This window comes from Pholis gunnellus, assembly GCF_910591455.1.
Source record: "Pholis gunnellus genome assembly, chromosome: 11".
NCBI lineage: Eukaryota > Metazoa > Chordata > Actinopteri > Perciformes > Pholidae > Pholis > Pholis gunnellus.
The window spans coordinates 18485058-18504278 of record NC_136538.1 but is presented as its reverse complement, the minus strand read 5'-3'; the positions used below and the strand labels follow the sequence as shown (position 1 = coordinate 18504278).

The 19221-nt window shown below is 39.8% G+C and overlaps 2 protein-coding genes across 2 annotated transcripts; both read left to right on the top strand.

Moving 5' to 3' along the window:
- Nucleotides 1-1243: 1243 nt before the first annotated feature.
- LOC306702707 (transmembrane protein 26-like) lies at nt 1244-9432 on the top strand (the record flags this gene model as incomplete). The annotated part of the gene is made up of 6 exons (XM_079168362.1): nt 1244-1359; nt 2001-2097; nt 2305-2394; nt 3229-3431; nt 3631-3710; nt 9140-9432. The coding sequence occupies 6 exons, from the start codon at nt 1244-1246 to the stop codon at nt 9430-9432; spliced, it is 879 nt and encodes a 292-aa protein (XP_079024488.1).
- A 3518-nt stretch (nt 9433-12950) lies between these two features.
- LOC306702706 (transmembrane protein 26-like) lies at nt 12951-18799 on the top strand (the record flags this gene model as incomplete). The annotated part of the gene is made up of 6 exons (XM_079168361.1): nt 12951-13135; nt 13785-13887; nt 14093-14182; nt 16064-16272; nt 16484-16563; nt 18507-18799. 6 exons carry the CDS (start codon nt 12951-12953, stop codon nt 18797-18799), a joined length of 960 nt encoding a protein of 319 aa, XP_079024487.1.
- Nucleotides 18800-19221: the final 422 nt, after the last annotated feature.

Sequence of the window (19221 nt, the reverse complement as noted above, 5' to 3'; positions counted from 1 at the left end):
TTGGTTCATTCTTATTAAACACTAAGCATGATTGACCTACCTCATTGATGTATTTGTCACACTTACATCTTGAACTGAATAGTTAAATAGAAGAAGAAGAGGTCAAAGGGCAAACCCTCACGCGTTCCAGGTGCACTGACGCCAAACGTAAACAAAAAACATGGCTGACCGTGACAAACGGAGGATTCTTTGGCAATTGTACACACAATTGAACTCTGTCGTGCGGCCTCCACAATTTTGTGTGAAGTCAGACAATTGTTTCTTCATGAAGTCTAGATGGATTCGACTTTGAGTGGCGTTCCATTGCACTTTTTCTAGTCGGAGGTCAAACTTTTTCGAGTCCCAAAATAGTCTGGAAGCCAGCAATAATTACGTACAGTTCGTAATCCTAGACGAAACATGATTCCAAACTGATACTCGCGACTCCAGTTAAGAGTAGTGAGGACTCAGCAGCAGTCAATGACGGTATAAAACAGTCATTCAATTATGCTTTCAAAAAGAGGGAATCACTGCAACCACGTCCACGAGAGTAATAATGATAATAACTCAGTTATATATACTATATAATATAATATAGTTTTTACTTTTCATACTCTAGGTAAGCTTAATTGTGAATATAAGGCCTCTGTAGTCAAATGAAGTTATTCAGGACTTTTACTTATTTATATTTAACTTTTGGTAAGCATTTAATTAATCCACCACTGCCTGGACGTGGTTTCGCAAAAAGAAATGAGCATTGCATTGGAAATGTGAGCACTACTTCAGGGTAGTTCGCGGTCGACAGCAGAGGAAGTGCGCTTCATGTTGTTATGCCTGATGAATGAACAGACGATGTGATGCTGCCCTCTCCTCTACATTTACATATTGTAGTGACGTCCCCATGCTGTCATTCATAAATCATTGATTAATTCTGAATGATGTTATGAGACACCTCGGTTTATCACAGCAGCCCACTGAGTCCCGCATAGCCTCACGATCGTCTCCTGTTAGATCAAACTGGACGGGCCTTCCTTTATAGGCGCAGCTTACACTTTGGGGACTTTGTTCAAAAAACTACATCCAACATTTTTCCCTCACTGTTGAAGCAGCAACCACTGGCTTTCTGGGATCTTAACTTTTCAGGAATAACAGGGACATCTGCAGTGCACGATACTGACCTTCAACCAGCAGCAAGATGTACAAGACTATATGTGCGATTATACCCAGAGTGTTATTTTTCCTCGCCTCTCTGGTCAGCATCGGCATGGTGAAACTCATTGAGCGCGACCCCTACTACTGGCTCCTCACTATCCTCTTGCTGCCGCTTGTCGTTGAAATGATAATAACGCTTAAGATTCAAAAGGGGCAAGATTTTAAATGGTAAGATGAGGTGCATGCATGTAAGTGTTTGTAAATTATATAGCTTTTATGCTGAGGGTGCAACTTTACTGGAACATACAGGAGTTTCTGTTTTGTGTAAAACTAATCTTCACAACCTGGTTTGAAGATATTTTCTATGCTGAATAGATTTAGAGTATATTGCATGGATATTTTAAGCTTTTGTCATCTTCCCTGTTTTTATCCCTTCCATCACCGCCCTAAATTCTCTGCATCCTGCTTGTCTCCCTGCTGTTATTGTTTAACCGGTCCTGGGACGGTGACAATGGGGTGGTGGCCCTTAACATCCTCAAACATCCTCCATGTTCACATTTCATCTGTAGATATTAGTTTTTTTTTTTTTTTTTAACATTCAATGACAGCAGATATTCTTATTTAACACACAATAATAATAAAAAACTGCAATTGGCTACAGTATGTAAGATTGTATAAGAGAAGCATCCACCCATTCATTTCCTTTCCGATGCTCAGAGATGTCCAAAACATGTGTTTTCTTATCCTGTTTAACTATTACACTTCCTGGTGTGGGACTTTTTAACACAAAATTGAGGTTTGTTTTCCATCTTTTTCCCCATGCGTCTTTATGAAGTTGTGTTGATGAAGGTCTTTTGTTTGTCTTGCAGGTTTTCTCCTCCTATCTTTCTGTTTCTCATCAGTATTATTCCCTCCATTTGGATCCTGGAGCTCCACCAACAGCAGGAAAAAGCCAGCGACCATGAGGTACTCCACGCCATAAAAAAAAATACATTGTGTTTAAAAAAAAAAAAACATTCTAATGCTTTCTGTACATGTAATCTATTGACAGATGTTGGTGGGTGTAGCTACAGTTGTATTCATAATCTACATTTGCTTTTAAGCTTTTCATTTCTCACTGGGGTGAAAGTACAAGCACTCTGTCTGTAAAAAGCCTCTTTCAACGGTTTTCAGTGCGAAACGCTGGACTCCTGGGAGAATTTGCGTGAGATGATCACTCTGAACGAGTCTCTGGGAAACATCACCTACCAGGGCTACCTGAACGTAAGAGTGGCGCACTGAAAGATTCATAGAACGTTTCTCGTATAGGCTACTAGAACTATACTCTATACTTTAAGAAGCTTCTTTTTTTTTGATGATGTATTTCTTGCAGACTGGATTATGCACAATATATAGGGTAGTGAAACTAACCAAGAGCTCCTAACAACAGGAGTAGTTGAGATTTGTCAAGAAATTGCTTCCTCGCTAATGTTGAAATATTACTTCAATGTGGAAATCTTTCCAATCTTCTTCAGAATGTTGCTGATTGTTCGGATAACGAGCAGGATGCTTGAAACGTCACTCATAATGACACACTGTCTGCGGCACTGGATTCATTACGGCAATTATGTAAAGTAGCAAGACTTGAGCAAGAGCCTGAAAATCTCTGTGGACGATAACCGTAAGAGGGGAGCATTAAAAATGTCTTCTATAAATAACAGATAGACCACCACCACACCCTGTAGTCCTGGACAATTAGAAAGCCTGAGGACACACCTCAAAATGTTGTCTGAATGCCTCAGCTCTTTACTGTGTTTCAATTAGAAAAACAAAGTCCACATTGTGCAACATAATGGAGTCATTCAAGGAAAATTCTGAAGTGATTTTCAATATTTTTCTCTTTTTTCACAATGAATCATACTGACTTGTATTGTCTTTGGCCTGATTTAATTTATTTCCCTATTTTAGTTATAACAGGGATGTAAATCTAAGAGTCTACAATAACATCTGACAGAAACTGGCAGCATCACATGAGCTGAGAGCCAGCTTCATATTGAAGGATGCAAACCATTAAGTTTCTGACGGAGAAATAACTCTCAATCTCTCCTCCTTTTCCAGAATTTGAACCAGGAGATATCGACTGTCTGTTCCGACAACTGGATCCTGGCGCTTCACCAGATCCTGCTCCTCCTCCTCATCGTGGGGAAGTGGCTCCTCCCACTGGGAGTCACGCGTGAGGAGCTCTCGCAGATTCTCCTAATTTTTGTTGGCACTGCAGCAGACATCCTCGAATTCACTAGTGAGACGCTGTCAGATCTCAAGTGGGTGGCTAATCATGCATTGCATATAAGTATGTTCACACATATGTACAAACAATAGACACAAAGGTAGGGAACTTAAGCACTTTTAAGGCAAGCTTACATAATCTGTGTCGCCAAATCATGACATTACATCAATGCATTAACTAGTGTTAAAACTATAGGGACTGACTTTGTCTGTATTTTCTAGTGTCTTTTCCAGAGAGAACAGTCCTCAGCTGGCCTACATCGTCTTAGCTGTATGGACTTGGAGCATGCTGCAGTTCCCCCTACATGTGGCTGGTCAGTGTGTGTGTCTTAAACAAATACCTTTGCTGCTTATTAAGCAGTTTTTAAATCCCTAACAGGAATAGTGTATAAGGAGTTTGTATAAATGTTGACAGTCTTTAGGAGGAAATCTAGTCCCACACATCCATTACATATATAGCTTTGGACCGACAAAGTCTCCAGACCTGAACTTAAGATAAGAGGAATCAGCCATTATCAGGCACGGCCCAGCTAGCTTACTACGCTGAGCAGAGAAAATCTGAGGGAACAAAGGATGGTGTTTCATGAAAGACAGAAGATAGATAGATAGATAGATAGATAGATAGATAGATAGTAAATAAATAATATTAAGTATAATAAATGCACAATATATACAATCAAAATAACAAAGTAACGAATATTAACTATAAAAAAGCACAATATACATTGAAATAGAATAATATTAAGATTAACTAACTAAACAATAGTGCAAAGATTTAACCAAACAAACAAACAAACCGAATAACTGAGTCTAGTTTATTGTAGAGCCGCGTTGCACAGGGCAGGAATGTTCTCCTGTATCTGTCCTTGTGACAGCGGAGCTGGCTGAGTCTGTTGGAGTCCACTGTCCCTGCAGTAGGTGGTGAGGGTGGTCCGGGTTATCCAATATGGATAATAATTGCTTCAGTGTCCTCCTCTCCATCACATTTTACAGACTGTCCAGTCTCCAGCCAATGATGGAGCCGGCCTTCTTAACCAGTTTGTTAAGTCTGTTGGTGTTTCTGGCTCCAATGCTGCTCCCCCAGCAGACTACGGAGAAGTACAGTGCACTGGCCACAACAGACTGGTAGAACATCTCCAACATCTTGCTGCACACATTGAAGGATCGAAGTTTCCTCAAGAAAAAGAGTCGGCTCATCCCCTTCTTTTACACAGCGTTGATGCTGGTCTTCCAGTTCTGTTGTCGAAGGAGACACCCAGGAACTTGTAGTCCTCCACCATGTCCACATCTTCTCCCAGAACTCTCAGCGGTTGTGGAGCTGTCGTCTTCCTCCTGAAGTCGACCACCATCTCTCTGGTCTTGGCCACATTTAGAAGCAAGTGATTTCTACCCGCCCACTCCACAAAGTTATCCACTACTGCCCTGTACTCCTCCTCCCGTCCATCCCCTATACACCCGACCACTGCAGTCATCAGAGAACTTCTGCAGATGGCATGACCTCGAGTTCTAATGGAAGTCAGTGGTGTACAAGGTGAACAGGAAGGGAGACAGAAGAGTTCCCTGTGGAGCTCAAGTAACACTGACCACCGTATCAGGCAGCCCACTGCCCAGTCGAAGAGCCCTTTGATGTTGAGGGCCCTGTGTTCATGCAGCTCGCCAGGGGGGGCAGAGGGGGGAGGGGGAGGCAGCAGAGGTGTTTGTGAGGTGTGGTGTGTGGAGGAGACAGATGAGGGCTGTGAACTAAACCTATTGAAGAAACAGTTTAGCTCATTGGCCTTCTCCGGGGAGCCCCGTGGTTGTCTTCCTCCAACCTTGAAGCCAGTTATCTGCTTCATCCCGGTCCACACCTCCCTCACGTTGTTCTGCTGGAGTTTGGCCTCCAGCTTCCTCCTGCAGGACTCCTTGCACTCCCTGAGCTTCTCTCTCAGGTCGTGCTGAAGCTCTCCTGAGCTCATCCCTGTCCCCAGATCTGAAGGCTGCTTTCTTCTTATTAAGGAGAACTTTCAGGTCACTGGTGATCCATGGCTTGTTGTTGGGGAAGCAGTGTACAGTCCGCGATGCTATGGTGGTGTGTTCACAGAATTGAATGTATTCTGTGATAGAGTCTGTCATGCTGTTGATGTCCTCCCCATGTGGTCCACACAGCACATCCCAATCCGTCGACTCAAAGCAGTCCTGCAAGGCATCATTAGCCTCCTGTGTCCACCTCCTCACAGTCCTGGTGGTTACAGGCTGCCTCTGCACCAGAGGAACATACTTTGGTGTTAACAGGACCAAGTTGTGATCAGACCTACCAAGGGGGGTGAAGGGCAGTAGCACTGTATGCATCCATGGCATTAGGTCCAGAGTTTTATTGTTGTGTGTGGGGCAGTTAACATACTGATGAAAAGTTGGCAGTGCTTTAACCAGTGTGGTGTGGTTAAAGTCTCCAGTAATTGCTGAAAATGCACCAGGATGTTGAATCTGCAGTTTAGACATAGTGGAGTGGATGGTGTCCACTGCTGCCTCTGCGTCAGCGACAACGTGAGAACTCCCCAGGCAAATAATAAGGACGCAGCCCCATGGCTAAAAGTTCAATGTCCGGGCTACAGAAACGTTCCTTCACACCCACATGGCCGGGATTGCACCACCTCTTGTTCACATACAGTACATTGCAATCCCACCACCTCTCTTCTTAGAAAGAACATTATACGCTTACTTTGTTCTCGGAAAGGACAACCTCAGTAATGATCTCAATTATTCATAACCCGACATTAAACAATTTACAAATGGATGTTGAGGTTCTTCATAGTGATACTTTCATGTATAGCTTTACCGTCATAATGCATTTAGAGCACTCAGAGCTTGAATGCAAAGTTTTCTGTTGTGTTCACTGTTGAGTTCAAAAGTCTCTCAAACAGAGGAGAAGAAGCAGCCCCCCTCCTTGCTCTCAAATCAAATGGTTCAGGTTAAAATCAAAAGTATTTAATATTCTTAACAGAAGCTAAAACAAATGCAAACTGAATTACACTATCGACAGTAAAACAAACATAATATTCCATGAAATATGAGGCTCCGTTCGGGCCACATGACAGACAGGTATGGCTGCCCCATGGCCAGGAGGAGGTCTGAGGATCTTCTGCAATTCGAAGATCCTTTGTCCCTGCTGAGTCTCTCAAAAGTATCATGTTTCTCATTTCTCAGCCAATCGATGAGCTCAGTGATTGGCCGAACCCTTCGGACTTCCGTCGGCCATCTTATTGACCCATTCCTCCCTCCTTGAAGGCTGTGCTCAGAAACTCTTCAATAACATCCCCCTCTCACTGATTTTTATTACTTTATGGCGGTGTCATAAATTCTCTGGTTTCTCGCAGTTTTTTTCCAATTATTAAGCGGACATTTTTAACACAAGAACTGGCTGGTCCAGCAAGGGGTGAACAGCTGGCGTCTCTTCTGTCTCTTCCTGTTTCCTTCACTTACATTCCCCTGGGTCCTAAGTCCCTCCATGTACAGCTTCTTATCATCCTCTATGTACCAGCGTACATTTATGACAAATACCACACATATTACAGTAATCAGCGTTGCATATGTGTCTGACCAAAATACCAAAAAAACAAGAAAGCAACGATTCATTAAAATTATTAGAGTTTTTAAAGTGTTTTTGTTTGTAATATGCATAATAAGCATATCATTTAGTTATCGCTACTGAGAATTTAACAAACAAAATAAAGAAGAAAAAAGCATAACGTACATAGGTTTGCAGTTTTCAAGGTGTATATTTCAAATTGCATCTATTTGATAAAGTTGTGAACACCAGCTGAATATCTATTATCAGAATCATAACTGTATTTTAGCTGCTACTGTGTAAAGGGAATACTGCTGTTAAAAAGCACCTTATTTGTTTAAAGTGTTTGCAAACTAAATGTTATTGCACTTTTGTTCATATATTTTGCACATAACAATGCGATTAATCGGCATTAATCGCCAAAAAATCATGCGATTAATCGCGATTAAAAATTGTAATTGTTGCCCAGCACTAGTAAAAATATTATTATTATATTTAGATAAAGGGATGGAAATTAACCAGAAAAGAGGAAAAAATTCAGACAATTTAATAAAAATGGCTTTCCATAAATATAAACACTACGACAGAAGCAGCAAGCATGATCAAGCTACATAATTTAAATAAACTGACTTTTCTTCTAGAATTCTGAAATTAATGGTCGAATAAACTAAAGACCATCAAAACAGCCGCGATGCTAAATCGGGCCAGGGGCGTGAAGTAGGGAAGGCAGCCATCCTTTCCTACTCCCTACATCCTGCACCCTTGCTCGGACCACACCCATCTTCGAACTGTAAAGAACATTACAACGTGATTAGAAACAGCGTTACTTTGTTCTCGGAAAAGACAACTCCAGTAATGATCTCAATTATTCATAACCAAACATTAAATATCTTACCAATGGATGTTGAGGTTCTTTATAGTGATACTTTCATGTATAGCTTTACCATCATAATGCATTTAGAGCACTCAGAGCATGAATGCAAAGTTTTCTGTTGTGTTCACAAAGGAAGCTGCTTTTATTTCTGTGTGTTCAGTTTGTGTTTGTGTCCGCTCACATAGCGTAGTGTGTCTTTTTGTTAGTTGGTGCAGTCATGTCCAGTATGTTTGCATGCCGTGTAAACACAAAGTGTTGACAAACAGATGCAACATGTTCATCAGGGATGGAAGGAGTACTAAAATATTGTACTAAAGTTACTTTAATGAAATTTACTGAAGGAAAAGTAAAAGTATTGTGTAAAAATATTATTATTATCGTTCGATAAAGGGATGGAAATTAACCAGAAAAGAGTAAAGAATTCTGACAATAAAATAAAAATGGCATTCCATAACTATAAACACTAAGACAGGAACAAGCATTATCAAGCTACATAAATAAAATAACCTGACTTTTCTTCTAGAATTCTAGAAATAATAGTAGAATGAACTAAAGACCATCAAAACAACCGTGATGCTAAATCGGGCCAGGGGCGTGAAATGGGGAAGGGGGGCCATCCCTTCCTACCTCCTACATCCTGCATCCTTGCTCGGACCACAACCATCTTCAAACTCAGCATTCATTTTGATCTCAACTACACGCCTTTAAAGTTTAGAGTATGCATCTTGCACGGTTGTGACTCTATCTCGTGACAAAATCTGTCCACAGACATTATTAACACATGACGAAGTACTCAAAACCGCTTCTGTGATAGTTCCGCTATACGTTGTCTCCAAAACCACATGCAGCATGCACCTGGTTACTTGACATTGTGGGAGTGTTTGATTTTGGTCACTTAGCGCATTCACTGGTGTTTGATTGAATTGTTCATTTTTTGTACTATTCACTAACCGATAACCGCTTTGCATCCCCACTCCAGTGAGCTCAAACTACAACATGTATCATTTCCGGAGAGTCAAATCTGTGGAGCTCTTATCACTTTTTTGTGGGACTTTTGTACTCTGTAATGGATGCAACTTGATGCAACTAATCAGGCTACAATACTTGAAATCTAATTTAAATCTAATTTGTTACTTCCACTCCTGATGGCTCTACATCTGATTTTCAAAGTTCATTTTTGCCTTTGGAAACAGCAGTTGAGAATAGTTCGGTCATTTAGTACCAGGTTAAATCAGGTTAAAACCACTAAACAAAGAAATCGATACAACAGACTGTTACTTTGACTCTGAGTTCCTGTTTTTTTTTGTCTCCCCATTTTTAAAAAGAGGTGAACTCCAATCCAGACAATGAGGGTGAGAAGGAGGCCGGCGAGGTGTCCCTGTTGACTAAGTACAGCAAGGACATCTGGAGCATCGTGGAGGCCTTGTTTATCCAAGACGGGCCTTTCCTGGTGGTCAGACTCGCCCTCATGATCTACTTCAAATTCTATCATCAGATGCTGGTGTTCTTCGCCGTTAAGAACTTCCTGGTGATCATACTGAACTTGTACAGGTTGGTTGGTATATGCCAAGAATGGCGCAGTAGTGCTGGTCAGGGCAGCGCCGTCCCATGTGTTTGACGAGTCATCTCACGGGGGAATCAGGGAGACGGGGAGATGTTGCACTTACACCTGTACAGTTACTTCAGACTGGTAAGAACTGCAATTGGAGCAGGAAAAAAAGGAAATGCTTGCTTTCTGTTTTCTTCTCACAATGTATTAACTCTCTGGGATCATGGTGCTGTGAATAATTAACGTTGTTGTGAGCAGAAAACTGTGAAGAACCATTTTCTTACACTTAAAAGGATAAAGTTGCCAAGTTGTCATTACGCTCTTGACTGCTCAGCATCTGACTTCACAGCTCATACTTAACCTCAGTGACATTTCAGTCCCTCTGTACCAAACCTCGGTCAACTCAGTTAAAACACCACCATGTATTCAGTGCTTGAATGTGACTGTGTGCATGAGCATGCTGGGCTAAAACCTGTTTTTAGTTGTGTATAAAAAGGCCTTATTATATATATATATTATATACATCACCCAATAGCACAAATTTGCCTCGGGGGCTTTACAATCTATATAGCATACGACCCCCTCTATCCTTTTCGACCCTCTAAGTTTGATAAAGCCACCTTATCAGCACTGGATAAGGAAGACCATGAATTTTGTTATTTTTTGACATTTGAATGGGGATATTATTTATCCAAACTAACTTATGTTATTTTGTTCCTCTTGGATAATCTCCCTTTTTAAAAAAAAATAAAAAATGATCTCAAATGTATTCTATCCTTACTGTTACTGTTGGCCTGCTTTGACTGAGGGTTGTATCTCTGTGACATGCAAGAAACTGCAATAGCCCTAAAAATAAAGAGACTGAAGGCACTTAAAATTGCACTCAGGTGATCAACTCAGTTTGAGTTGTATTTGCTTCTTGCTCTTGAAAGCTATTCTTTACTGTTTGCTTTATAATGCCAAAGAATCAGTATTATAACTCCCTGGTTTATATAAACACAACCTCAGCTCAAAATGTGTATTTTGACTCGTATAATTGTTTTTGTCAAGTTATTTTTTGTATTTTTTTGTCCCCAAGATAGTGTAATAGCAAATGTCGTCATGCAGTTATGTTTTACTAAGTTATAGTCATTATATATGTTAATGCACTTGTCCTGACAATGCATGAATAAAACAATACAAACCATTGTCAGTTGTCTTATTTTTATTTCTCATTATTTCAAAACAATGTCACATAATATGTCATATTTTACACAAGCAGTGGTAATCAATACTTTATGATTAGATCTTCTGTGGCACATCCTGTATTATTTTACAGTAGCATTTATTTATTCAACCAGTGTTGTTCCTTATGTAAACAGACAAATACACAAATACATACTCATTCTCTAATCTCCTCTCTCAAAGAATAAATGATGTGAGCATGACGACTAAAACAAGAGTTCACCTCACAGTAGCTACTCTCAATAATAAAATGAAAATCTATTCTGCTGATAGTGTTGTCTACATCCACAGACACAGACTAGTGTCTTCCCACGGTGGACATCAGAGTAATAACACCTTTTCTTGAATCTGTGACAGACTTTATTCACATCATTTTAACAGAGTGGTTCATGATCTGCATGTGTTACATTTCTCCACTCTTTTATCATAAGATAAAACTGTTTATTGATCTTGTGCAAGCACTACAATTGAAGCATGAAAAAACACTATGTACTCCAACATAAATACAAACTATAAAATGTATTGTGACAAATAAAATAAAAACAAAGTGTAGTTGCTTATCAAAAAAAGGCCACCACGGTTGCTGATTGTCATAAATAACGAAGTCCAATGTCCAACATACTCATTTTATTTCTCACATAAACGTACGACAACCACTTTCTCTGTCATAATCCATTTCCTCAACATAGCCTCAAGAAAGCATAACGTTAACATTCATTAAATATCGCACGGTTATATTAACTTGTGGCCTAATTGACAGCGGCACTACGCCCCCAAGTGGTGGGAGGTTGTACAAAACAAAACAATAACAAAATGACACACCGGCCCCTAGTTGGTTCTGGCTGCAGACAAAACAATTCTATATAAGTTTGACATAAGGAGCCATTACATTAGAAACAAAACTGTACTGTTTGAAACAGTCAATTTCATAAGAATTCCCTACAATCAATAAAGTGTGTTTCCTTGTCTTAGAAACATGGTTGCGAAATACTGAGTCTGTCTCCATCTCCTTTTTATATGCAGATCCCTTTTTTCAGTCAATTTTCAATTTTCAGTTCCCTTGAGGAATGTATCTCCACTGTGAAACGTGTGATGCCTCTCTAATAGTTGATATTCTGTTTGCAACAAATGTTTGGAACCATTTGTGCTAATGTTTTATGTATCTTAGTACTGATGTACTGTCGGTCCAAAATTGTGACTTCTCCAAAGAAAGCTGTAGCTCTATGTGGAAACTTTCATCCTTCAGAAATCTCCTTTCCAGTGAACTGACACGCTGTTTAGCAACAGAAAAGCGGTCCATTAATCACCCAGCCCAGTAGAGTTCTTACTGCATATGGTCCCTCTCCTCGGCTGTTGATCACTTCCCAAGGTTCCATTAACTTTGAGGCATTTGTGCCAAGCAACAAATCAACATCAGCGTTAATACGGGGAACCAGATCTCTAGGCTGCCCCCTACTGAATTTCTCCAGATAATACAAACAGTCTCCTCTGTTGTTTGCTTTAGCTTCCACCCAATGTTCAGAAACTCTGATGAATGATTTAATTTTAGAGGATCTCCATCGAAAATCTGATTTAAATCTGATTGATGTGATTTTATTTGATCAGATGTTTGCCACTTGAAGTTTGTCTGAATAGCAAAATGTTTACTTTCATATTTGTCGGCTTCCATTGTTTTTACAGTATTCTTTAGAATGAGGATTGAGTGTTTTAAGTGTTTTAAGAAAAATAGAATTCCATTCCATCCAAATGTGCATTTTAAAACACTGTCATGACGCTAATTTTGCTGTATTTGTTGCTATTTCAGTGTCATTATCGAGTTGCTCGTTTTTGCAGCCTTTTCTGCCTCAGTTTGAAGCCGTGCAGATGATGTAGACTTGTTGCTTTTTGAGACATTGCTTTTTCGACCTGAGCATTTGTTGGAAGCGTTGGATTCAACATTTCAAATTTTTGTTTGTCCTGAGGCTCCACATCAACGTTTCATGTTTTTCTTTTGCTTCACCAAAGAGAACATTACATTTTTAAAATGTACCTTTCACATCTTTTGCATAGCTTTTCCATCAAATGAACAATTGTTGTGTCCTTTTTGAAATTTCACCTTTTTTGTTTTTGCAAGTTGACAATTTTTTTGTGACGTACCCATGTTGTCATTCATACATCATTGAATAATTCTGAATGCTGTTATGCGACACCTCGTAGAACTTTGCAGTATGGGCGTGGCTTACACTTCGGCGACTTTGTTAAAAAAACAACATCCAACATTGTTTTCCCCTCACTGTTGACACGGCAACCACTGGCTTTCTGGGATCTTAACTTTTCATCTTAACATCTGCAGTGCACGATACTGACCTTCAACCAGCAGCAAGATGTTAAAGTTTATAAGTGCAATTACAACCAGAGCGTTGTTTCTCCTCGTCTCTCTGATCAGCGTCTGGAGGGTGACATACGTGAAGCAGGATCTCTACTACTGGCTCCTCACTATCCTCTTTCTGCCGCTTGTCGTTGAAATGATAATAACGCTCAAGAGTCGAAAGGGACAAGATTATAAATGGTAAGACGAGCAGCATGCATATTTGTAAATTGTATAGCTTTTATGCTGAGGGTGCAACTTTACTGGAAGTTAACGTATTTATTATTTTGTGTAAAACTAAATCCACCCATTCATTTCCTTTCCGATGCCCAGAGATGTCCAAAACATGTGTTTTGTTATCCTGTTTAACTATTAAGCCTGACAAGAAGCAGAAATGTATCATACTAGTAACTTGATATATAGTGAACTGAAAGCAAAGAGATAATATAATACAATTGCAGGGCTGCAGCTAATTATTATTGTCATTATCAATTCATCTCAATTTATTGTTCTGTTTATAGAATGTATCAGAAAATAATAAAGCCTAGGAACACATCTACAAACGTCAACAGTCTAAAATCCAAAGATATTGTATTTAACTTTATATAAGACAGACAAAATCAGCAAATCTTCATATTTCAAAACAAGAACGGACATATTTTTCTTGGAAAATGGTTAAATAATTAGTTAGTTGACTAATTGACGAATCGTTTCAACCCTAAACAATTGTAATATTTATAACCAGGCTTTAACATTTTATAAATTCCTGGTGTGTGACTTTTTATTCCATCTTTTTCCCCATGCGTCCTTATGAAGTTGTGTTGATGATGGTCTTTTGTTTGTCTTGCAGGTTTTCTCCGGCTATCCTTCTGTTTCTCATCAGTATTATTCCCTCCATTTGGATCCTGGAGCTCGATCACCAGCAGGTCAACGTCAACGCCACCGTCACTCTGGTACTCCACGGCAGAAACAAAAATACATTGTGTTTTAAAAAACAACAGTTCTAACGCTTTCTATACATGTAATCTATTGACAGATGTTGGTGGGTGTAGCTACAGTTTTATTCATAATCTACATTTGCTTTTAAACTTTTCATTTTTAACTGGGGGGAAAGTACAAGCACTCTGTCTGTATAAAGCCTCTTTCAACGGTTTTCAGTGTAAAAAGCTCGACTCCTGGGAGAATTTGCGTGAGATGATCACTCTGAACAAGACCCAGGGAAACCTCACCTACCAGAGCTACCTGAACGTAAGAGTGGCACACTGAAAGAATCATAAAACATCACTTGCCTCGTATAGGCTACTAGAACATACTCTACACTCTAAGAAGTTTATTTTTATTTTTTTGATGATGTATTTCTTACAGACTGGATTATGCACGATATATAGGCTAATGAAACTAACCAAAAGCTCCTAAATGAAGCAACAGACAAGAGTAGTTGAGATTTGTCAAAAGATTGCTTACTGTTGAACTATTACTTCAATGTGGAAATCTTTCCAATCTTCTTAAGAATGTTGCTGATTGTTCTGATGAAGAGCAGAGTGCTTGAAATCTCACTCATAATGACACACTGTCTGTGGTGGGAGCTTCCTGTTTGCAGATTTTCATGAGTGGTTACTTACATTGCAGGCTGGTTCAGACTGGTTCAAGTTCAGATTTATCAAGAAATTGCTTATTCCTAATGTTCAACGTGGTTGAAGTAATAGTCTTCTTAAGAATGTTGCTGATTGTTCTGATAAAGAGCTTGAAACGTCACTCATAATGACACACTGTCTGTGGTGGGATCTTCTTCTTTGCAGACTTTCATGACTCAAACAAAACAATTCTTACCCCTCTCTAGCAGTCACTTGATTTTAGTTTTCCACAAGATATTTAGGTGGTGTTTTTACCTGATTGAAGATGATTGGTAAACTAATTGACTAATGCTTTTAAAAGGACGCATTTTGCCTGCAATTTTCTGTAAAAACTGTTACAAATGTAGGATATAATAAAAAAAACATTCCTCTTTACTCCAACTCCCCTCTTCAGTGGCAAAGAGTATAATCCTGTGTTTGTGTGAGGTGGTTATCTAAATCCTAAATCTGATGACAAACCAGCACAGGGGCAATACGGGATCCTTGAAGAGAGTTACTCTCTTAGAAGTGGGGCTTCGGTCAGATTCCCCGATTGCCAGTTTGGAAGGAATGCAGAAGAGAAAAACATAAACATTAATAGATTTGACAGATGCAGCCCCAGAGTTCCAACAATTCAGAAAGAATCCACCAGTGGGAGAAAGAAAGGATCTCCCTACAAACACAGGCCTGGATTAGTTTTCTTGTGATGTATTAAAAAGCTATGAGTCATCTTTGCACTGGATTCAGCAAGGCAATTATGTAAAGTAGCAAGACTTGAGAGGTTACCAGTCTTTAAAAAAAGACTGAATATCACTAGAGTATAGGAATGATAAGACACGGATTACCCTCAAAGCAGCATGTAGATGAAGAATAAAACATGTCCTAGAATTGATCATTGAGGAACTTCACAGATTCAGATGAAGAGAGCGATCTGAGAATAAACCTGAGGATGCAAGATGTAGAGCAGCTTTCAAAGTAATATTAAAACAGTTTACTTAGTCTTTGGAATGAGAGGGCAGAGGCTTTCTGCAATTAATAATAAACACAAGAGCCTGAAAATCTCTGTGGACAATAACCGTAAGAGGGGAGCATTAAAAATGTCTTCTGTAAATAACAGATAGACCACCACCACACCCTGTAGTCCTGGACAATTAGAAAGCCCAGAGACACACCTCATAAAGATGTGTGAATGCCTCAGCTCTTTACTGTGTTTCAATTAGAAAAGCAAAGTCCACATTGTGCAACATAATGGAGTCATTAAAGGACAATTAGAGGCTGTCTTCTATATGTTTCTCTTTTTTCACAATGAATCATGCTACTGACAAGTATTGTCTTTGGCCTGATTTAGCTTATTTCCCTATTTTAGTTATAACAGGGATGTAAATCTAAAAGTCTACAATAACATCTGACAGAAACTGGCAGCATCACATGAGCTGAGAGCCAGCTTCATATTGAAGGATGCAAACCATTAAGTTTCTGACGGAGAAATAACTCTCAATCTCTCCTCCTTTTCCAGAATTTAAACCAGGCGTTATCGGCTGTCTGTTCCAACGAATGGATCCTGACTCTTCATCAGATCATGCTCCTCCTCCTCATCGTGGGGAAGTGGGTCCTCCCGCTGGGAGGCGGAGTCACGCGTGATGAGCTCTCGCAGCTTCTCCTAATTTTTGTTGGCACTGCAGCAGACATCCTCGAATTCACTAGTGAGACGTTGTCGGATGTCAAGTGGGTGGCCAATCATGCATTGCATATAAGTATGTTCACACATATGTACAAACAATAGGGAACACTTCACTTTTAAGGCAAGTTTACATAATCTGTGTCCCCAAATCATGACATTACATCAATGCATTAACTAGTAAAAGCAGCTTCCCATTGACATGTATTAAGACTATAGGGACTGACTTTGACTGTATTTTCTATTTGTCTTTTCCAGAGAGAACAGTCCTCAGCTGGTCTACATCGTCTTATCTGTATGGACTTGGAGCATGCTGCAGTTCCCCCTACATGTGGCTGGTCAGTGTGTGTTTGTGTCTTAAACAAAGAACTTTGGTGCTTATTAAGCAGTTACAGCCGTGCACTGCTGTACATGACCTCCTCTCAGTGTGGGACAATCCAAACAACATGTTTAGTCAGCAGCGTACAGACCAGTGCTGTATGTAACAGTGAAAAGCAGTTCAGCTCCTCTGTCTGCTGCTTTGTCAAATTATTAACCCAAAAATCTGTTTTCACTTCACGAGCCATGGTAATGCCCCTACTTTCAGACATGTACTTCTTAAAAAAGACTTACCACAAAAATAAATAACTAACAGCAAGAGTGTATTTAAGGAGTTTGTATAAATGTTAACAGTCTTTAGGAGGAAATCCAGTCTCACACGTCTATCACATGAATAGCTTTGGACCGACAAAGTCTCCTGATCTGAACTTAAAATAAGAGGAATTATCAGGCACGGCCCAACGAGCAGATGTCTTTTGGCAACTTACACGCTGATCAGAGAAAAGGATGTAAACCCGCCTTCTCAAATCTGAGGGAACAAAGGATGGTGTTTCATTAAAGACAGAAAGAAAGAACATTATAACGTGATTAGAAACAGCGTTGCTTTGTTCTCGGAAAGGACAACCTCAGTAATTATCTTAATCATTCATAACCCAACATTAAATATCTCACAAATGGATGTTAAGGTTCTTTATAGTGATACTTTCATGTGTAGCTTTACCATCATAATGTATTTAGAGCACTCAGAGCTTGAATGCAAAGTTTTCTGTTGTGTTCACAAAGGAAGCTGCTTTTCCTTCAGTTTGTGTTTGTGTCCGCTCACATAGCGTAGTGTGTCTTTTTGTGAGTTAGTGCAGTCATGTCCAGTATGTTTGCATGCCGTGTAAACACAAAGTGTTGACAGACAGATGCAACATGTTCATCAGGGATGGAAGGAGTACTAAAATATTGTACTAAAGTTAGTTTAATGAAATTTACTGAAGGAAAAGGAAAAGTATTGTGTACAAATATTATTATTAATATAAAAATGGCTTTCAATACATATAAACACTACAACAGGAGCAACAATTATTGTCAAGCTTGTTAATTTAAATAACCTGACTTTTCTTATTGGATTAACAGTAGAAACAACTAGAAACCATCAAAACAACCGCGATGCAAAATCGGGCCAGGGGCGTGAAGTGGGGAAGGGGGGCCATCTCTTCCTACATCCTATGTCCTGCACCCTTGCTCGGACCACAACCATCTTAAAACTTGTTATTCATCTTGATCTCAACTAAACACCTGTAAAGTTTAGAGTATGCATCTTGCACGGTTGTGACTCTAGCTCATGACAAAATCTGTCCACAGACATTAACACATGGCAAATTACTCAAAACCGCTTCTGTGATAGTTCCGCTACGTTGTCTCCACAAACACATGCAGCATGCACCTGGTCACTCGACATTGTGGGCGTGTTTGATTTTGGTCACTTAGCGCGTTCACTGGTGTTTGATTGAATTGTTGTTAATGTTTTGTACTATTCACTAACCGATAACCGCTTTGCATCCCCACTCCATGAGCTCAAACTACAACATGTATCATTTCCGGAGAGTCAAATCTGTGGAGCTCTTATCACTTTTTCGTGGGACTTTTGTACTCTGTAATGGATGCAACTTGATGCAACTAATCAAGTACTTTCAAGTACAATACTTGAAATAAAAAATAAACAAAAAAGTAGAAATATACAAAAGAAAATCACATTATCAAGAGTAAATCTAATTTGTTAGTCCCACCCCTGATGGCTCTACATCTGATTTTCAAAGTTCATTTTTGACTTTGGAAACAGCAGTTGAGAATAGTTCGGTCCATTTAGTAGCAGGTTAAATCAGGTTAAAACCACTAAACAAAGAAATCGATACAACAGACTGTTACTTTGACTCTGAGGTCCTGTTTTTTTTTTTGTCTCCCCATTTTTTTAAAGTGGTGAACTCCAAGCCAGCCAATGAGGGTGAGCAGGAGGCCGGCGAGGCGTCCCTGTGTTCTAAGTACAGAACGGACATCTGGAGCATCGCGGAGGCCTTGTTTATCCAAGACGGGCCTTTCCTGGTGGTCAGGCTCACCGTCATGATCTACTTCAACGTCTTCCACCAAATGCTGGTGTTCTTCTCTGTTAAGAACTTCCTGGTGATCCTACTGAACTTGTACAGGTTTGTTGTTATATGCCAGGACTCGCGCAGTAGAGCCAGCCGTGGCAGCGCCGTCCCATGTGTTTGACGAGTCATCTCACGGGGGAATCAGGGAGACGGAGAGATGTTGCACTTACACTTGCAAAAGAATAAAGTTGCCAAGTTGTCATTACTCCCTTGACTGCTTACTTCACAGCTCATACTTAACCTCAGTGACATTTCAGTCCCTCTGTACCAAACCTCGGTCAACTCAGTTAAAACACCACCATGTATTCAGTGATGTGACTATGTGTGCATGAGCTTGCTGGGCTAAAACCTGTTTTTAGTTGTTTATAAAAATGCCTTATTGTTCAGATTGTAACTGATATGACAGTAAAATAATAGACATCATGCAAACATCATGGAGGGGCCACAGAGGAAAAGAAGGATGCAGAGCAAAACAATACAAAGGTCAATTCCAGTCAGTTGAATTTAATATATACGACACACTCTATCCTTTTTGACCCTCGC